Source organism: Drosophila innubila (genome assembly GCF_004354385.1).
Source record: "Drosophila innubila isolate TH190305 chromosome 2R unlocalized genomic scaffold, UK_Dinn_1.0 1_C_2R, whole genome shotgun sequence".
Classification (NCBI taxonomy): domain Eukaryota; kingdom Metazoa; phylum Arthropoda; class Insecta; order Diptera; family Drosophilidae; genus Drosophila; species Drosophila innubila.
The window spans coordinates 15,602,386-15,623,675 of NW_022995374.1; the positions used below are offsets into that span (position 1 = coordinate 15,602,386).

Genomic DNA, 21,290 nt, shown 5'->3' on the forward strand with positions numbered 1-21,290 from the left:
ATAATATAATTATTTAAGTAATATTAATACATTTGTAAAATCTTATAATATTGTTTTTTTTTACTAAAATTAAGACACAATTAACTGTCATAAAAAACATTTTTATTCAATTTTTTAATACTTATAAAAGAATATAAAAGCTGAAAGTCAGCAGTAAAGCTTTATTCTATACCAAAAAATTAATAAGTATTAGAATTACTGTTTATATAAAGAAAATCTAACATTTGTTGAAAAATATTTTAAAATAATGAAATTTTCCATTTGTAACAAAAACCATTAAATAAATAAAATTAGTAAAATATATATCAAGATTTACAACTGCTCAACATGTGCATAGTTGTAATTTGAAGCCCACAGTTAGTGTAGTGGCCCCACTGTGCAGCAGAGCCAACGGCGGCAAAGTAAAATACACATGGCAGTGGCCGCCAGCGTCAAACGTTCAAGAAACGCGGCCGCGTGCGGATGTCGGGACGGAGCGAACAAATTGAATAAGAGCCAAGTGGAGGAACGAGAGCGTATCAGAGAATCTCAAAAATTGTTTCGAAAATCCAAAGCAGAAAAATAATAAATACACTCAGAATTGAGTTCGGAAACGTATTTCGAGTTCGTAATCGTATTCGATGTGTTGTGCATGTGAAAAGTGAAAATGAAAATGAGCATTGGGAATGGTTTTCCTTGACGTTCGGCCACGGTGTTTGTTGTAAAGCGGAAAATCAAATCAAAGAAAAAGAAATACGAAAAGAAAGGCAATTGTGAGTGAGAAACGGCTGTATACAAATATACATAATGTCGAAAATATAAAGCTATTTTTGGAATATATATTGGACAACGCTGAATTGGAAATATATTTTCACCGTCTTCATCTTCTACTTTAACAAGTGAATAACCAATATATATGCTTAAGAACAAATTAATTTAAATATATCATTATGATAATAAATTGCAACAATTTGAGCTGCATTTTTCCATTCGGCTATACTTGAAAATTTTCAGAGCAATCAGAAAAACTCATGAAAACTTTTTAAAAGCAAACAAAGCGATGCGACGCAAAATACAAATGTTTTTCAGTGAGCCAAAATAAGAAAATAAAATAAAAATTAAAACGAAAAACGAAAAAGGAAAAGTCGAAAGCAGGAATATTAATAAAGATCAACAAAAGAAATCGGAATAATAAAATTAAGCAGTCTCTTTAAGAATTAATAAACAAAATGTCACTTTAATCATACGCTTTGAATATGTCATTGAAAATAATCTGATCTATAGATACTTTACATTGTCATTTGTAGACTTGATTGCTAACATAATTATAGATTCTTGCTTATTCCATTGTAGACAAGTTGCTTGAAAGATTTTGTTGATTTCAACATTTAAACTGTTTACTAAATTTAGAGGAATGATCTGTAGATGTAAATCTGAAAAATATTATTTTAGTAACTATTACATATTATGAAGTTTCTTCATAATAAATTACACTTATTCATTAATAGATCTAAAATAATTACAGATTCTTGCATATTCGAAGGTAGATTAGTTCCTAGCCAAATTTTAATACGATATGCAATAAAAGACTTGCAGATGATCTTCTATAAGTATATTTGAATTATGATGAAATATAAATTTAATTAATTAAATATTCGAATGAATAATAATTTTGGATACCTTTAATTTTACAATTTTCAGTGAAATACGCGCTTAAAATTGTACCCCTTGAACTGAAAAATTGATACATACCACAAAATCCACTTGGCTCTTGTTGTCGATTTGTTATTGTGCTTTGTATTTATTTTGTATTTGTGTTTTGTATTTTTGTATTCTAGTGTTATGCGATAGGTGGTAACGTTTCGTATTGGGTATTAAATTACAAGACACCAAAGTACGCGCGAACCGAACACGCTCACATACACACGCACACACACATACGCACACACGTATACACACATGTATATGTATACACGTGTGGTATATAAATACATTGCCGTCTGCTTGCGTGCGTATCCAATGGATGCGAAACAATATGCAAAGCATAGATACAAAGAGACATAGGCAGAAGCGGCATGCAAAGCGTTCTGTGAAATTAAAGAAGAGGCTGTAATTAATTATGGCCCAATTGGGCGGCATTTAGAGGCGTGTGTATGGCCAAGAGATTTGGCCCAAAACGTATTAGAAGATGCATCCCATTCAATGATTGATCGACAGAAATAAAGAAAACCAAATGAGCAAGAAAAAAATATATATTTCCTGGAAACATTAGCTGACCCACACTTCCTATATTTTATTTTTCATTGGAATGGTATTGTATTAGTATTTAATCGGATTTGGATTTGTTTCCCAAAGTAAAAGAAAAAGAAATCAATAGTATAGAAAATTGATGTTAGTTTTATGTCTACTGACAATATATGTTTTTTTTTTTAGTAAATTGTACATAATTGTCATCTGTAAACTTATTATCAGATTAATAAAATCTCTGAATAATTAAATAAATAATTTAATTGCTTAAAATTAAAGACAGTTTCACAGATACTAATAATCAAAACACAATTGCAACTCTAAGACACTTAGATACTTGCAGGGAAACCATTTCTAACTAGCAATTTCTCGCATTTCAGTTGGCAGCCTGTTGAATTCAGTTAACCAGTTACTTCCGACCCAGTTAACAATGTCAGCCAAAACGTCACCATCGAATTCACGTGATGCCAACGTTTCGGGTACTGCCAGCGTCGGAGCGCCAAATGTTGCAAGCGGCGTTGTTCAGATTAAAAAGGAGCTGCCCAGCGATGAGATAAAGGTAAGTTTTATGAATGAAATCAAACTCACAGACACACGGATACATAGAGACCACTGCAAATTGAGCTCTTTTATACAAAAAAAAATTTGGTCACACAAAAAATATATAAAAAAAACATATATAATTAATTGCTTCTGTCTACACATTGTAATTTTTGTTTGCTTTATTTTTATTGTACTCAATAAGAAGGATACAAAAACAAAACAAAATAACAACAAGAACAAAATGCTCGCAAAATACACACATTGGCTAAAATCAAATAAACTCGAGCAAAAAATGTGTGCTGAAAGAACGTGCAAAAAAAAAATGAAAATAAAAATAAAATAAAATAATACAAAGAATAAGCAAAAGTTTGTTTCTCAGCTTTTCTTGCTGCAACTGAAATCGTCTTATTTATATTGGTTATTTATTGTTTATTTTTAATGATGTTCCAAAGGTTAATAGCACCCACTCGCATTTTGTTGTTAATTTCAATAAGTTTCTAAAATTTAAAACACTTTCTAAAGGGCCAAAGCGGTTCTGAATTCTAAAGATCGTAAAAACATAAAATTAGATTCCCTTGTTCAGTGAGTTTTCTATCACGAAACAACATTATTGGGATATATGACAATACAAGCCATTGGTATATATGTATGTATAATACTATATATAGTATTTAGATATAACTCAGTCTACGGTCGTTTAAGATTTAAGATGCTAAATGTTTCAAATTTAAATGTTTATTATACAAAACTAATTCTTTTGATCTGTATCACAATTTCAAAAAGAAATTCTATAATATTTATCCAACTATTCATCATTAGTCTATAGTTACAAATTACAACAACATTCCAAGCTTCTCCAAATAAATTTCATAACTAAAGTCGAAAAACAAATAAAATAATTCCAATTGCAAATGTTGGGAAATGGAAGCAAATTTGCAGTTTGAGTTTCAGTTACATTTAGCATGGCGCAAGCAACAAAGCATTTGGAAATTTTAAATATTTGCAACAACAATTATAATTCTATTCTAGCTAGCTGCATTCAATCTCCCCCATTTCAAAACTTCTTCTCTTCTGCTCTCTCACTCTATTTTTCTCTGCCCACAATTACTCAGTTTGCCAGTTTCGTTTTTCCATAACATAATTCGCAATAAGTTAGATCCTGCCGTTTTACAGAGGTAGAGAGAAAGAGATAGGGAGAGAGAGAGCCAATGGGCAGCATATTTGTAAACGGAGTTGGCATGTCAGCAAAAGCGTCGGCGTTGGCGTCGACGTTGACGTTGAAATCTAGCAATTACGATTACGCCAACATTGTGCGAGAGTTAACTGTAAACCGAAGCACCGCTGGTAATTTTATATTGATAAATTTTTATAATCATTTTAACGAGTGAGTGAGTGAGTGTGTCTGTATGAGTGTGTGTGTGTGTGAGTATTGTGAATGTGTAAACTGTGAGTGGGTTGCAAATAGACGCAGACTGCCTGCCTCGCTCTCAGTCTCTGCTCTGTCTCTGTTTACCTCTTTCCCTCCTTTCCCATGCCTTCCTTCGTGTTGTTTTCGTTGTGTGCGAGTTTTTCGCCAAATGAGCAAAAATTAATTTAATGCCAGAGAGCCACGAGAATGACAACAACACCAGCAAAAGCAACAACAACAACAACAATAACAACTTTGATGGCGGTCTCACTACATTTTTGTAGCAGTTGTTGTTGTTGTTGTTGTTGCACGTGTAATCGGATCGGTAAATTGAAATTGTAGCCGCTGGCTTGCAGTTGAGCGCAATGATATTATTAAACAGAAAAATTATTATAATGAATGAGCTGCGTTGGGATTGAGCTCGGGTTTTGGGTTTGCCTTGCTGTTCCCGCTCCCGACCCCGGTCCCTTCTCTTTCCCACTGTCCTCCTTTACTTCCCTTAAGTTTGCAACTTTGGAAAAAAATGTTGACGAAGTGGGAGTTTTTACAGAAAAGTTCCCCATACTCGTAATCATAAAATTAAATTATAATAATACAATGAAATCAAATGAATTAAAAAACATCGATGCTAAATACATTTTTGATTATTATCTTTATTTTAATATTTTGAAGAACATTCAGTTTTAAAAATAGGTGGGCTCGATTCCCACTCTATCATAAATAAATGTTCCATTCCATTCACGTGTTTTAAGTTCCTAGGAATGAAACGCAAATAATTTCTCACAGCAAACAAAATGTACTAAAATTAATATCTGATTTTCTTTATAAAATGCGATTTAAACTGCGATGCCACAAAGTAGGCAACATTTTTTATTCATAATTTTTCAATTAAATAAAATATTGCTATGAACCTGTCCCAGTAGCTGTTCCTTTAATTACAAGACACCTGCAAATTTAATGGACAGAAAAAAGACAAAAACAGACAACATAATTACCAACCAACAATAACAACAAATGAAAACAAAAAAAAAAAAAAACATTCACGCGCCTCGTGGGCGCAATTCGATAGGAGAGTTGAAAGTTGATACGCTTCAAGGTTCCCGCTTTATGACAACGACGCGTTGTCGATCCAAAAACAAAACCAAACCGAAGGCTGTTAAGCCTAACCAAGGATATGTGAAAGGACTAAGTAAAATGACAATAAAAACTGCAAGAAGAAGTAATTCAAAGGGGTTATTTTTTTCAGCTGAGCTGGCAAACATATTAAAAATTCTATATTTTTAACAATAATAAGAATTATAATTTGTATGGTTTTTATCATTTATTTCGGCACTTTATGGTAAAGTAGACAGCGAACTTGTCTTACTGCCCTCGTGTGGTGTTCGAAATGGCCAAAAATTGCGTAATTGAATTTTATTAACTGTTAGTGGGCGCTAAGAAGACTATTGACGTAATGAATGATAGATAAGTTGTTGTTTTGACACATAACTAGCGCGAAATAAAAAATATTTGACATAGTGACGTAGAATCAAACTTTTATAGTTTGCACACTGAGAGAAATAATTTAAAAGTAGTAATTATTTATCAAGTGATAAAATAGAGAATTTGACTAAAAATTTTTTTTTTTTTTTCATTAAAACTGGCTGATTTTAAAATTGTGAAATAAGATTAATATGAATAGTTTAATAAATTTTAAGATAATATAAAATTAACATTTTCTGCCAATTCTACCAATTCTTCTGCTGTGGTCTACCTCTGAAACTTTATTTTAGTTCCATTAGATAGGACTGACTGAATATTTTTATGTCTTAGCTTTGTTGATAATATCATATTCCAGCGTTTCGGTTTACCATATCATATAGCTGAAACAATCGTTGGAAAAGTGCATAAAACCTTATTTGAATTATTATATTTCAAGTCCAATTCAAATTTGTTTAAAATGGATTTTGTGAGAAAAGTATTACTTTTAATATCATTTGTCTAAAAAAGTATAGATTCTAAAAATAAAAGAAATTGTTTTGATTGTTTTTTTTTTTTGTATTTATTCTCCAAAAGTTTTTTGGCTTAAAAATATGTTTTCTTAGAAACATAGTTTTATATCAGTATTATAATTTTCGAAGTGTCATGAATTATAATTTATAAATTGATTTAGCTAAGTTCTGGATTATACAGGGCATCCTTGCAACTGTTTTCATGTCGAGGCTACATACATATAAACCTTTCATGATAGTGCAGAGTAAACTCCGACTCCGATTCGTATTGTATTACACACACACAATGACAACGCTGGCCTAACAGCTACTCAGGGCCAACAGCAACCCTCGGAGAGGGGGATAAGGTGAGAGTGGAGGGGGCTGGAGTTGGGGATGGGGAGGGGGCTAGGCACAGGCATAGCTCAAATGACGCCACAGCAGCAGAACTTTAATAACAGCGTTGCAGATTGAATTACAAACAAAATAGAATATGATAAATTCTACACGAGAGCAACACAAATGCAGTCGCCCACACACACACACACATACACTGTCTATGTAAGTGAGTGGGAGAGAGAGCAAGTGTAACACGAGGCACCCTGTGATGGCAAAGCATCATACAGACTCTGCTCCTACTTGACAGGTGGCGTTGGTTAAAGTGAGATGGCGAGAACTCAAATTAAAATAACGTTAAATTAATTTGAGCCATGGAGTGGGCGGCGTTATACGAAAAGACAGAGCGAGAGAGAGAGAGAGAGACAGAGAGAAAGGCGGAGTGCATTATCTCATGCTACCGTCAGATGGCGCTGCATTCATGTTACCGTTGTTGGATCAAGTGCAATGAGAGCTTTTGTATGCAAAGAGCACAAAGAAATGGGTAAAAGCTTCAAAGTGCTCTTCAATGTGAGGGCGATGTGTTGCCCATCGGGGGGGCTATTACTAATAAAGTGTTGTAAAGTGTGAAATGGTAAACCTGCAATAGCTAATTAAGTAGCTAATACTAATGTTCATAAAATAGAAGCCAGTTAAATGTCCCAACAAAAATTATAATGCACTCTTTTAAACAATAAAAAACTAATTTTGATCGTATTAATCTTGAAATTCTTGTAACTTTCTCTAACATAAATTATGTTATCTTAAAGAAACTGAACTGTAAATCGTTTAGAGTACTTTCTTTCTATTTACTTTATATACGCCATCATTTAAAATTTGAATTAAAGCAAATGTGACTCTAGAAAATAATACTAGAATAATTCTAAAAACATAAAAAACTAAATTATAATCAATGATAAATAAGAAGCGATATAGTAAAAAAAAAAATAAACAATCTAGAAGCAAGTTTCCTGAAAATGCATTATTTTACGGCTGATACAAACTCAGTCTTCTATAATGTGAAAAAGGTCATTGTAATACAATCCACATATGTATGCACAAATACCAATACACTTGTGGAGCAACCCATATTACACACAATCACACACACACACACACATGCACATTAAAATGAAATAAAATATTAAGTTGCAAAACAGCAACAACAAAACGAGGAAATCTAAAAATTCACACAGATACAGATATAGATACAGATATATGGATAGATAGGTGGAGAGGGAGATAGCAAGTCCAAGTATGTCATATAAGAATTCAAAAGAAGGACGCGCGTCATTCAATCCCGAGCTATCGATATTCGATTACAACAAACTAAAAACCGACCGACTTTGTGCTCAACACACACACACACACACACTCAAGCACACGTTGAGAAAACTAGCGTAATTCTAGAATTTGTTGTCGTTGTTCATTTTTTGGGGTGGTGCTGTTGGTGGTGGCTGAGAAGTGGGATTGGATACGGCTCCCTCTCTGTCAGCCTCCCTGTCTCCCTCTCTGTCTAGGGTCTGGGTGCTCAATTGCAGTTTGGTTTAGTTCGCTTTAGTGTTAGCAACAGCAACAGCAACAACACCACAGCTCAGTTGAGTCGAGTTCAGTTTACTGGGTTCAGGGTGAGTTATTATAAGCGTATTGGGTTGCCCATCGTCTCCGTCGTTAGCCATTGCCATCGTATACTTTACATTATTCTATTAGGTTTCTTTTTGAGTAACTGTAGACGTGTATTAATGCGGCCAACTCGCATAGCACACAGCCCCAATCCATGACAGTAGCTATAACTAAGTAAATCTATCTAGCTAAAGTTAAAATGGGTAACTAAGTGCAAGATATTATTGATATAGGTAGTACACAAATTTTCAGCTCGGTAGACTGCTTAAATTCTCTGTGTAAATGTGACTTTTAAATTATTTTCCTATTTATCTTAAGGAAAAATGACCGATTTCTATCAAATCGAACCGTGACTTGATGTCAAGGAATTCAAATATAGACGTATGAATAATTAAATAATATCACTTAAGGATCAATATCGATTAAGGAAAGTAACAAATTTTTGCATGTCGTTTAAACTATTCCGTTTCTAATTAATGCGAGCTTGACTTGAAGTTAATAAAATCAAAAAATTTTACTTTAATTAACAATATTCGTTCAAAAAAATAAGTAATTTTTGAAAACTTGTTTAACTACGTGAACACTAAAGATTATGCCCATTTTTTACAAGTGAAAATATTTTAGTTCCATCAGAATAAGATTACAAAAAGGTAAATAAAAACAGTTAAAAGTTCTTTAACACTATCGGCAATGACGTCATGGATCAACAGTTAAACGTGTTCGATATAATAATACATTCCACATTTTATGATGAAATAATGAATAATAATATAACAAATAATTGCATTTATCTTTAAAATTTCTTCCAATTGATCAAAATTTTTGTTGATATTGTTCTTAACTTTGTCACCAGTAAATGCTCCACTTTTTCGCTGAGTGCATGAATTTTGTGCATAGCTCTGACAGAAGTTGGATTGACTCTCGAAATGGGAACTGGCATTTGGACCTGGACACACTCACACACTCGCAGAGTCGACAGCTCCGTTGAGCTCAGTTCATTCCAATTCATAATAAAAACGAAAATTTGATATGTTTTTGTAAGTTGAGATTTTTGCGAAATTCGGACTGACAGACATAGAGAGTGGGATGGAAATATACACTGAGAGTGGGAGAGAGAGAGAGAGATGGAGGGGGAGTATCAAGAACGTTGCAATTGCCAACTGTATCTGTCAGATACTTCAAGCAATAATTACGAAAATATGATGAGGAAATGCCAAGGAAATTGTGCAGTGCATGGGAATGGGAAATGAGAATGGGATGACAGAGTTGGCGCATAAACGAGTGAATAGCAGACATGGCAGACAAGTCACAACTCCATAACAACAACAACAACAACAACAACAGAAGGCATAAAATTTCATTTTTTAATTAATTGATTTTTATTCGCATTTCGGTTTAGAATTTCAGCGCTTGCAATGAGCGCGAGTTTAAATGTCGTCGTCGTTGTCGTCGTCATCAGTGACGGAGGCTGCTCAGCTGTAGTGCCCCTCGCAACCCCCTCTCTGCCACCTCTCTGCTACCACAGCTGTAACTGAGCGAACGCACAAATCAGAAATTAAAAACCAAACATAAATTAACAGTCAAATGATATTAAAAACCAACAGATAGAGACAGCAATACACAGAGCGAGAGAACAAGACAATGAGTGAGAGATATAGAGACAAAAACAGAGAGAGAGAGACAGAGAGAGAGAGAATATGAAAAGGTAGAAACAATATGCTAAGAGCTAAAAGCAATGCGCCTCCGATTACCGCACAGTTGGACTTGGACTGCGACTGAACTTGAGCCAGGCGTGCGTCTCTCCCCGCCCTTCCCTCTATCCTCTGACTTTCCCTGACCCACTCCTCCCCTGCCCACCGCTACCTCAAGCGAACCCAAAGGCCGACGAGGTCGCACCTGAGGCGTGTAATCGATACGCAACACAACCATCACTAGATTTTTATCGTGCGAATTGTTAATACTCTTCCACAGTTATTTGCTGCGAAAAACCTGAATGCGACTTGGCCCAAAAGAGGGACAGAGGGTCCGAGCACCTGGAACTGACACTGTTGGACTTGTGCTTATTAGACGGCTTGCCGTTTTGTCATCAAGTTGGCAGCACCGCTTAATTTAGCAGCTGCCCACTGTGCAACGCACAGTGTCCAGTGTCCAGTGTCTGCATATCGGATGACAAATGCCAAGCTGTTGGCTGAACATCATTGGCATAGATATCAAAGTTTCAAAGTGACTCACATCTACAATTTACTTCAGTTGTCTTAATTGTTTTTCAAAATAAATATAAATAAGATCCGCCAACATCTTGTAGCCTTCTTAGCCACGCCCACTTTTTGACAATCGCACATTTAGCGCATTCAAACTGTCAGCGGCTGTGTCAACATTGTCCACATGTCGTATGAGTAATTTGGCATTCCTGTGAAGCACCAAAAATGTTCTGTCTCTGTGTGTGACTTATGCCAAGTTGCAGTGGCTTAGAAAAAGGGTGCGTAAGAGGAAGATTTGAAAAAATAATCATTGAAAAAGAGAGTAGAAATAAAAAATATAATATTACATAATATAAATAATTCAACATTTGTGTCTATGATATAAAAAGCTGCACTGGCCACACTTTAACTTAAAGTAAATAAAGAAACAGGTTTAAATAAATCTTAATTTTTGGTTTAATTAGCGGATATTTAAATTATTAATTCTTATAGTCGTTTTTTTTAAAAATTGTTTATTTATTAACTTTTTCTAAAAAAATGTCCATAATAATTATAAGTATACGACAAATAAAATACAACGATCATTATAATACAAAAATAATTTTCATATTTTTAATTTTTTATAAAATTCGATAAAAATAAACGTTTGTTTTTTTTTTTTGCCAAGTTTACTTATTTGTTTAATCCCTGGCCCAATATTAGCAAATTTATTTTAATCTCGGTCAACATTAAGTGTTCTTAGATTTATTCCAACTTTATTGAAACTGAATTTTACTACAGCTACTTAAATTTCAAATAACTCTATCAAAAGAGTCAACAGAACTTTCATATCTCATTTTTGGTTTCCAATTGTATGCGATCCCCTTTTGCCAACGCCACTGTCTCAGCTCTGTCGCGTCGTTTGACTGCAACAACAACAACACATATGCTACAACAACAACAGCAACAATATCAACGTTGACGACGACTTTGAATATGAGAATTTCAATGAAATTTGATATGTCTTAATGCAGTTTCTCGTAGCCTTGTGTGAAATTTTTTTCGTATCCCGTACAGTCGAATCGAATCGAGTCGAGTCGAGTGGATTTGAGTCGAGGCAAGTTCAGTTTATGCATATATCATTTTGGTTTGTTTCATTTCAAGAAACAGAAACAAGAAACGAGACCCGAAAACAAACTTTAAAAGCCGCAACAGTTCTTGCAACTTCAACGTCCTCCCCTACCCGCTTTCCACCTCTGCGGCGTCTCTGCCTTTGTATCAGTTCAGGATTTTGAGCCACATTGTTGTTTAATTTTAAAACAGTATTAAGTGCAAAAAGGCAGCACACACTCACACACACACGCAAAGTATACCATATCAATATCATGCCCAGCATCAGAAAGAGATATAGACAGAGAGGGAGAGGAAGAGGAAAGTGGGTGAGAGAGAGGGGAGACAACTGCAGCTCGCAAAGGCAGATCACATTGCAAAAAGAAGACCAAACAAACAACAACAAGGATTATGCATGCAAATGCTGCCCCTTAGCCAAACTACACTCTGCCACACCCCCTTACCACCCTCCCTAGTCACTCCTTCCATCCCTACCTAAAGTGACTGCTGTGGCTCCAAAATGAACTCTTATTTTGTGGGCGCGTGTGTGTTAAATGATATGCTTATGTGCGTGAATGTCTCTCCGTGTGTGTGAGTGTGTGTGTGTGCTTGCCACAAGTTTCATCAAAGTTATTAATTACAAATATTGCATAATCCCTGTCCGAACTTTTTGAGAAAAACGTAGCCAAAAGTCAGAATTAAATTTTATAAACACCTTAATTCACTTGATAAAAATTAATTTAAGAAAATATGCTTAAAAGAGCAATCTTATCTCTATATATTAAGCACATTCGTCTGACTAAATTATTAACTAACTGACTACATGGCTTGAAGATGGTTAAACTATGTGTAGAAAAAGCTAAAAATTTGGAAAAAAAATTGATAGTGATGGAAATTTGAAATTTGATGCAGAATCAAAATGGAGTCAAAATAATGATATAATTGTTATTTCGCAAGGATATTGGCTAAGATTTGACAAAGTTATGACCGTTAAAACTTTAAAGTTTTCGAAAATCGTCAGGGGACAAGTGTGGCAAGCATAAACAGTGAAAACAAAAATTAAATTTTTTAACTTTCATGCAATTTCAAAAACGAGGCCAAATAATGATAAAATTTACATTCCGCAAGGAAATAGCTTAAGATGTGACAAAGTTATGACAGTTTGAAGTTTGTGAAAGAGCGTCAAGGGAATTTATGAAGAAAATGGACAGTGATTAAATTTTAAATTTTTGTGCAGATACTTAGTAGAGGCCAAATTATGATAAAATTAACATTCCGCAAGGAAATCGGTTAAAATTTGAGATGGATATGACCGTTTGAAGTTTTAAAGTTTAAATAATGAGTCTAGTGGAAATTACTGAAAAAATTGACAGTAATACTCCTCTTTCGGTGAATTAATATGCCAAACTCTAGATCCGTTCAGCTGCCACACATTTTGTGGTTGCACCACCGACAAGAAGTAGCCACAATTATGCGGCTCAGTGAGCAGCAAGTGCACCTGCTAATCCGTAGACAAGGGACAACGTAAGCCAGAAGATTCAGCTGCCTGTCGCCGAGCTGTCTCAGCTGAGCGAACGAGAGACTGACCCAAATTGTAGAGAATGAGATTGTATGACACGAGCCATTTCTTGGGCTCAAAACTGAAACCGAAACTGAAACTGTGTCAGCATTCGACTTCGTCTGAAGTGCGTCACCTTAAACCATTGGCATGCCTAAATCTTAAATCGAAAACTGAATCTGAGTCTGAGTTTAAAACTGTATCTGAATCTGTTTGGTTTTGGTTCGGTTTCTTTCCAGGAATTCGCACAGCACACAATGAACGAGCTGCTTGGTTGGTATGGCTTTGATGGCGTTGATGTTGATCGTTTGGATCTAACGGCCAAGACGTCGCGTTTGCTTCAAAGTGCCGCTGCTGCAGCGGTGGCAACACAACAACAGCAACAACAACAACAACTACAGCAACATCAGCAACAACAACAGCGCAGTAATCACTTACGCAGCAGTCGCAGCTCATTGGCAGCGACCTATCACAACAATAACAACAACAACAACAACAATAGCAACACTAACACCAACAACAACAATAACAGCAATGGCAACAACAATCGCAGCAAGTCAGGCAATTTGAATTGTCACAGCAACACAACAACACCCTCGGATCACGACACCCGCAGTTCACGGGAGGACGACTCCAAGAGTCCCCATTCAATTGGCAAACCCGCTGCAACCTCACTCATGACGTCACATGCCGAGGAGAAAATAGGTGTGTATTGCCGTAACTTCAAACGCCCAAAACTTTATCAAAACCTAATAGTTTTTAATGCGAAATCGCATTTTGATCATAATTTGGCCTCCAAATTGGTTTTGCATTTCAATTTTGTTTTATTAGAAAGTATAATTTCTTTCGGTCATCACCAATTTATCATCCAATTTTCCATTTCTTTCAAAACTTTATTCTCTCATAACTTTATGAAAACTCAACCGATTTTAATGCGGAATGTCACTTTATTCACGATTTGCTCTCCAAATTGACTCTGCATTTAAATTTTCCTTACTTCGAAAATTTAATTTTTTTCGACTATTAGCCTTTTAATACCCAGTTTTCCTTATAAACCCCTTAATATTTTTTTTAAACATTGGGAACTCTTATAACTTTGTCAAAATTTAACCGATTTTAATGCGGAATGTCATTTAAGCCATGATTTGGCCTCCAAATTGGTTCTGTATTTAAATTTTGTTATTTTAGAAATTTAAATTTTTCGACCCTTAACCTTTTATCTTCCAATTTTCGTTACCAAAACCTTGTCATTTTTCAACAACTTTGAACTTTCATAACTTTGTCAGAACTCAACCGATTTTCATACCGAATGCCACTTTGATCATTATTTGGCCTCCAAATTGATATTTTGTTAACTTAGAAAATGAATTATTTTTTCTACCATCAGCCAGTTATTATCCAATTTTCCTCACCAATCACTTGACATTTTTCCCAAAACTTTAAACTAACCTAACTCTGTGAAACTTCATGCTTCACTTTTATTAGGGAAACTAAAATGTTTCTAGTATTTTCTAACTCTTATATACTTTTAAAAGAAAGTAGGAAGTAGCTTTTGTTTTACCTCTCTTAGCTATTTTAATAGAAATTACATGCTGGCTTAAAATCAAAGTCATATCAGAAATTCAGTCGATTCACCGGCTCTGCTCTGCTCTTGCTTCTGTTGCAACATGATAAGTTCGACCTGAGAACGGCAGCCCTTCGCCTCTTGCAGCTTCATCATCACCCCACCAGATAGTCAGTCATTAAAGGATGTTTGTACACAGACAGGTTTGAAACTTTGCTAACTTTGCCATCATCTGGTTTGGCAGAGTTTTTGGCCCCCTGCTGCATTATCGAATAACAGATTCATTAAACCCCAAATATGGTTTACAATTTTTTGCACAATACCAACTATGATATTCGGTGAATGGATGGCCCACTCTGTAGTACATAGTCAGTGGCATGCCCCATGTTGCGGGTTGAGTTTGGGGGCCAGAGCAGAGCAGGAGGAGGCCTATTGGATGACAGAATCTCAACGTGAAAGAAAAGCAAGCGAAAAGCATAAAAGACTTTTTAATAATCTGACCTCTAAGTTACATTTCATGCTCAAATAACAAGTTTTTATACATTTTTTAAAAAGGTGTAGACCAGCAACATTAAAGGGAATTTAAACAACTTTTCATTTTGTGCATTTATATTAGAGCTTTAACATAAAATTAAAATTCACACAATCTAAAAAAGTTTCCACTTTGAAAAAGCAACTGATGCAGTGAACCAGCGAATAAATAAATATACCTATGTACTAATTTTTGTAATAATGTACCAAATGTAGAATAACAGAACATGTAAAAGCTTAACATGTTGCTGTTAATACGCTGTTAAGAACGCTAAATCGATAAGCTGCTAACGTATTTTCTGTTTATTTCACAGACTATAACAACTGTTGCTGGTGTCATCGGCCGATTGCTGAGAATGCGCCGGATTATCTGACGAGCACGGACGGACCTCGCTACTGTTCGGAGTCGTGTTTCACGCAGAGTCGTCGGGCGTCGTTCAAGAAGGCCAAGACCTGCGACTGGTGCAAGCACGTGAGGCATGCGGTGAGCTATGTGGACTTTCAGGACGGGGCATCCCAGTTGCAATTCTGCTCGGAGAAGTGTCTCAACCAGTACAAGATGCAGATCTTCTGCAATGAGACGCAGGCGCATCTCGACATGAATCCCCATCTGCGAGATCAGGGCATTGATGATGGCGCTGGACTCATCACTCCCGATCTTTGGCTAAGGAACTGTCGCAGTCGCTCTGCCTCGCCAGCTTCAACCATTTCGGTGTCACCCGGACCAGGAGTGGGAGCGGTAGCGGGAGCGGGAGCAGGATCAACCACTGTCACCTCAAAGCGCAGCTCACCTTGTCACACACCACCGAATCATCCCAACAAACCTCTGATCTCAGTGGCGCCCGTATCCAAGCTGCTGGCGCAGAAGACTCCAACCAACTCCTGTGTGGTGGTGGCGCCTCCGACGTCGTCGTCCTCGCAGCTGCAGCGTCATCACACGCACTCCGTTTCCAAGCCAGGTCGTCGCAAGCGTCCGCATCGGGCAGCTGCTCCAACTGGCTCCGAAACGGTTGCCAATCTTCTCCAGAAACAACAGCAGCAACAACAACAACAGCAGCCGGCTACATTGAGTGCGGACTTCGCCGGTTCCAGTGTACCGTTAGCGCCGTTGTCGCCATTGCCGTTGCAGGAGCAACTGCAGCAACCACAGCAACAGCAGCAGCAACAACAACAACAGCAACAACAACAACAACAACATCATCCACAGCCGCCTCCATTGGGACGTCCACCTACCAGCATACCGGCCAGTTACTTTGCCACGCCCCCTAATGGAGTGTTGGGTCATCCGTTTGGTGCTCGTCCACCGCCACAGGCACCGCATCCCTTCCTGCCGCCACCGCCCGGCATGTTGCCTCGGGGATTTGGCGCCCACTTCGGACCGCCGCCAATGCAACCGCAGATGCAGATGCCACAGATGCCAGAGCTGCAGGGTGCACTGGGTGCTCTGCTGGGAGCAGCGCCTCCAGTTACTGTGATGGTGCCATATCCGATTATAATACCGCTGCCCATACCCATCCCAGTGCCATTGCCCATTGTGGATTTCTACAAGGCGCATTTGACGCCGGAGCAGCGCAAGCGTTTCGATGAGGAGCGTGGCAGGGGCACAGGGGAGGATCAGCCACAGCCACTGGACTGCAGCAAGGCCAAGACAGAGCTGGACATGGAGGTGGAGGCGGAACAGGGGCAGGAGGAGCAGCAGGAGCAACAGGAGCTGGAAGCAGTGCAGGAGAATGTAGAAGAGCTGAGATCCAAACCAAAGACAACGCCAGCGAGAACGACACCATCGCCATCCATATCCACATCGCCCACGACAGACTCAACAGGCACACACCATGAGACGACGCACTGCATCATTGTGCACAAAGTGGAGCAGGCGGAGGGAGAATCTCCGGGCAATGCAAATGATTCAGTGGAGCTGGAGGCACATAAACTGCCCAAGATAAAGATAACACGACTGCAAACGAAACGGACGCTTATACAAACCAAAGACACAAACACGCCCACGGCCACGCCCACATCTCCAGCAGGCGGAGTGGGAGGCGATAGCAGTGCAACGGCGGCAGAATGTAGTAGACCGTTGCGAAAGCGTAAAAGGATTATTGATTGTGATTTTCAGAAGATTGCGCTGCGGGAACTGGAAACAGCTGATGAGACCCACAACAGCAACAACAAGGAAGCGGAAGCGGAAACAGAAGAGAAAGTGTGCAATATAAACAGCAACAACAGTGCTAAAGCAAAAAAGTAGTAGAGCATAGTGTAAGCATTAAAGTACTCTTAGTAGAAATAGTAGTAACTCTTATAAAATAGTAGTATATGCATGTGTGCGTGCTGACTTATTAAATAATATTATAAATATAATCATTAATCATATGTAATTGATATAAATAGAAGTAGCACAAAGTGCAGACAAAATTTGAATTGAATTTAATGAATAAATTATTATGTACATACAACAAGAAGATGAAATGTGTAACATTTTGAATAAACTAATCAAATTGGCAAAGTAACCTCTAAATTGGTAATAAGCGGTTAACAGTGCTCGCAACATTACCTTAACAGCACAAGCGTTGCCAGCTGCTCGCAATGATCACTGCTACAAACTAAATAAAGCTGACTGCTATGACATTACGCGCGTAATTTAAAACAAGTAAATATTTATTTTAAGACTATATTATTAATGCAAGCTACATTTTAAACATATAAAAAATGCATGGGCTTTCACAGCGGAGTTTTGATAAAGTTTTCATCGTCGACAATTGTGTAGGTATGGTTGCGATAAGTATCCAAATTAAATATATATTTCTTGCCACAATCCTTCATCAGTTTCAAAATTACTGGCTTTATATTTTCAATGCCCGCCATACTCGCCAGTTCATTGTAGTAATCAAACTGCAGCAGATGTAAATATACAATTATTTTCAGTTTATCATAGCTAATGAAAATAATCTCACCTGTCGCTCGCCCATTTGATGAGCCTTTTTGCGATTGTAAAAACCGCAATCCCAGCGCTCGCCCTGCTCCTTCTCCAGATCGGCCAACATTTGTTCCCTGGTGGGCAACTCCCGCTGACCCGTATAAAACTTGAGGGTGAAACGCACCTGCATGTCAAAGATTTGCGTGGGTATCACATTGAAGGGCAGCCCAATGAACGACATTGTCGGATTGTTAATGTTGACGCAGTGCTTCCACAGTGGCTGCACAAAGTTATCGATCACCTGGATGCCCACATCAGTGCTGAGGCAGGGAAAACTATACTCATAGCCGGTGCAATACATCACATGATCAAAGGATTCGCTACTGCCATCCTTAAAAACAGCTCCACTTTTGGTGAATCTTTTCACATCCGGCTTTTGTGTCACATTCCCCATAAATGTGGTGTTGGGCGTGGCATTCAAATGATGGCTGAGATACACATGACTCGCTGCCTGTCGAACATGATTCGCTATATCCATGCCACTCGGACCGGCACCAATGATCAAAACACTCTGATCTGTGGGGAAAAATGCTTTGTTATTATACACAACAATCAATCATCAACCAATAATTATAATTGTACGATTATATAAAAAAATATAGCTTTTATCTTTTTTCCTAGAATCCAATCCGTTTTTAATTAAAAAAATATATATAAAAATTTAAAACTATTGAGTTAAATTTAGTTACTTAACGAAATTAATGTTTTGATACAGCCTAATTTTCAAAACAAAATCAGAGAGACCAAACCAGATGTTCAGTAAAAATATTGATAAGGCCATTATCAAAGTATGTGCGAATTTGTAGGTCGCATTGAACTTAAAACCAGTCAATGTTTTCTTAAGTACCCCCGATCTCAACATTCAGATCTAGCATAGAAACACTTGCACAATCTTTATACATAAATTGTTATACATACATACATACACCCCTTCATACATATGTTTACTTATATTAACCCAATTAGCAGCTGTCTTTCCATAAATCTGAGTACTTTGATAAGACTCTGGACTACTTATTAAAAATGGCAAAAAAAAAATGTAAAAAAACAAATGGGGAACTGTAGCTAGACTACACACTCGAAAGTAAGAGGACAAATATTTGTATATACTAACACTTGAAAATATCATACGTTATTATAAAGCAGGAAGAAACTGAATCTTATCTTGTCTGAAGTATGTACCTTTAAATTTATCAGCCTTGCGGTATAAATGACTGTGCATTTGTTGACCCTCGTATAGCTGCATTCCCTCGATATCGGGCATATCCGGTTCCGTATAGTGACCATTGCAGACATAAACGAAATCATAATAAACCGGATCGCAAGTGTTGTTTTTGTGATCCCAGACATACACCTACATGTTAATTGCAATGTAACGTAATAACAAAGTATAAAATTAATGAGATAATGAAGTAATAACAATAATAACAATAACAACAAGATTTCTACACTGTAATGCATATACGTCAGCACTTACCTCCCAATCATTTAATCGGGGTCGCACCCTGATGACCTCGTGTTGCAGTTTAATGTGTGGCCGCAGCTTGAAGTGATCAGCATAGGAGCGTAGAAAGTCTAGAACCTGCTGCGATGTGATAAAAGACTCCTTGATCTCGCTGGGATACAGATAGTCCGGATAGCCCATGACTTCCTTTGGTAAATTTGTGCTGTAATTTAAATTTTATTATTATTATTAATTTATTTCATCAAAATCCAAAAATATAAATTATTTCTAATTGGATTTTTATATTTTATAGAAAGTTCTAAAATGTTTTTACTTTTGGTCGTGTTTTAAAACCTTTTTTATGTTGATTACTTAATACTTTAAGTACATTATAAAATATAGATTTGATGAAATCACTTATTTTGTAGCCGACTTCCCTCACATTGATCTTTCAAATTTTTTTTCAGTGACTGCAAAATAATAACCTACCGTAATCCTTCATACATGCTGCTATGCACCTCATCATATTGATCCTTGGGCATCTCCTCCGAGAATATCCAAGTGCCGCCAATATCTGTGCCCCTCTCGTAGGCCACTGCCTCCAATCCCGCCTGCAGGGAGTTTTTCAGGGCGCATAATCCAGCAGTGCCAGCTAAGAAAATTTAATCATTGTATTGCATTCATTTAAATATATGTATGTAACTTTTTGGCTTACCTCCTATAACGCATACGCGACGTTTCTCGTGCATTGGAGTCTTAAACATTTTACTCAATTCAATTTCACTTCGCGCTCTTATTAATTGAGACTTTCCGATGCGTCGTCTCTCCTGCTCGCCGTGTGTCCAGTGACTAGCTCCATGGACTACGACTTACATATGCTCATAACACGTCCATATAGCATGCAGTGCAGTGCGGTACAATTTGTAGCGGTGTCAGACTTGATTAGTTCACATATACTGTTCGTTACAGTGAATCAAAGAAATCCAATTTAAATAATTTTGAAAATCTACTTGAGTCTTAGTAAAATTTCTGCAAAGTTTCAAGTTTCTAGATTCCGTCAAAATATATTACTTCTTATTCATTGTGCAATGTTAATTTTAAGTTTGTGATCAAACTTTAAAAAAACTCAAAACTCTTTAATCAAATATATTTTGTATTCTTTAATATTTATTTGAATATCATATTGGGTTAAACGCAGCGCACTGTCAAGTCGACTTGAATGTAATTTCACATCTGTAAACACTTATCAGCCAGTCACATAACAGAGTCGTCTACGTCGCCGTCCGCGTCGACGTCTCTGTCAATGAAAGTGCTGTTCACCACAGTGTATGTATGTAAATTCATGACGAACAAACTGGGATAGATATTTCTGGCAGACCGATGTAACAGAACTGATAATGCTGAACGGAATGCCGACATCTGGAGAGTAGATAGTTGTCTTGCAGCTATTCCAGTTTTATATATATCAGTCACTGTGTCATTTCAGTTTATTAGCCCATTTAAATATGTTCACAATCAACTGAATATACATATGTAACTGTGCTTGTAACATGTACAAAGAAATAATTAAAAGTGTTAAGAAAGTTCAATTAGCATCTGTGTGCAACAATAATTAGCGATATCTATAATTAATATACAGGAGTATATTAAAAGATTGGAGTGGGGTAGCCAAAGCAATTAATTTGATAAAATAAAATACTGGTTTAGTTAATATAGCACTTGTATGAATACACTCAAACAAAAAACAGTGCAAAATTCTGAAACATCTGTATTTAACAGTTTCT

At 36.8% G+C, this 21,290-nt stretch overlaps 2 protein-coding genes across 2 annotated transcripts; one reads left to right on the forward strand and one right to left on the reverse strand.

Annotated features, from left to right (window-relative positions):
- The first annotated feature begins 420 nt into the window (after nucleotides 1-420).
- Nucleotides 421-17,712, forward strand: LOC117784181 (sine oculis-binding protein homolog). The gene is made up of 4 exons (XM_034621844.1): nucleotides 421-878; nucleotides 2,607-2,785; nucleotides 13,233-13,698; nucleotides 15,403-17,712. The coding sequence occupies exons 2-4, from the start codon at nucleotides 2,657-2,659 to the stop codon at nucleotides 17,331-17,333; spliced, it is 2,526 nt and encodes an 841-aa protein (XP_034477735.1). The 5' UTR covers nucleotides 421-878; nucleotides 2,607-2,656; the 3' UTR covers nucleotides 17,334-17,712.
- A 30-nt stretch (nucleotides 17,713-17,742) lies between these two features.
- On the reverse strand, nucleotides 17,743-20,383 carry LOC117784182 (senecionine N-oxygenase). The gene is made up of 6 exons (XM_034621845.1): nucleotides 20,222-20,383; nucleotides 19,996-20,158; nucleotides 19,540-19,729; nucleotides 19,245-19,416; nucleotides 18,040-18,578; nucleotides 17,743-17,977 (listed from the first exon to the last, which is right to left on the reverse strand). The coding sequence occupies exons 1-6, from the start codon at nucleotides 20,268-20,270 to the stop codon at nucleotides 17,807-17,809; spliced, it is 1,284 nt and encodes a 427-aa protein (XP_034477736.1). The 5' UTR covers nucleotides 20,271-20,383; the 3' UTR covers nucleotides 17,743-17,806.
- Nucleotides 20,384-21,290: the final 907 nt, after the last annotated feature.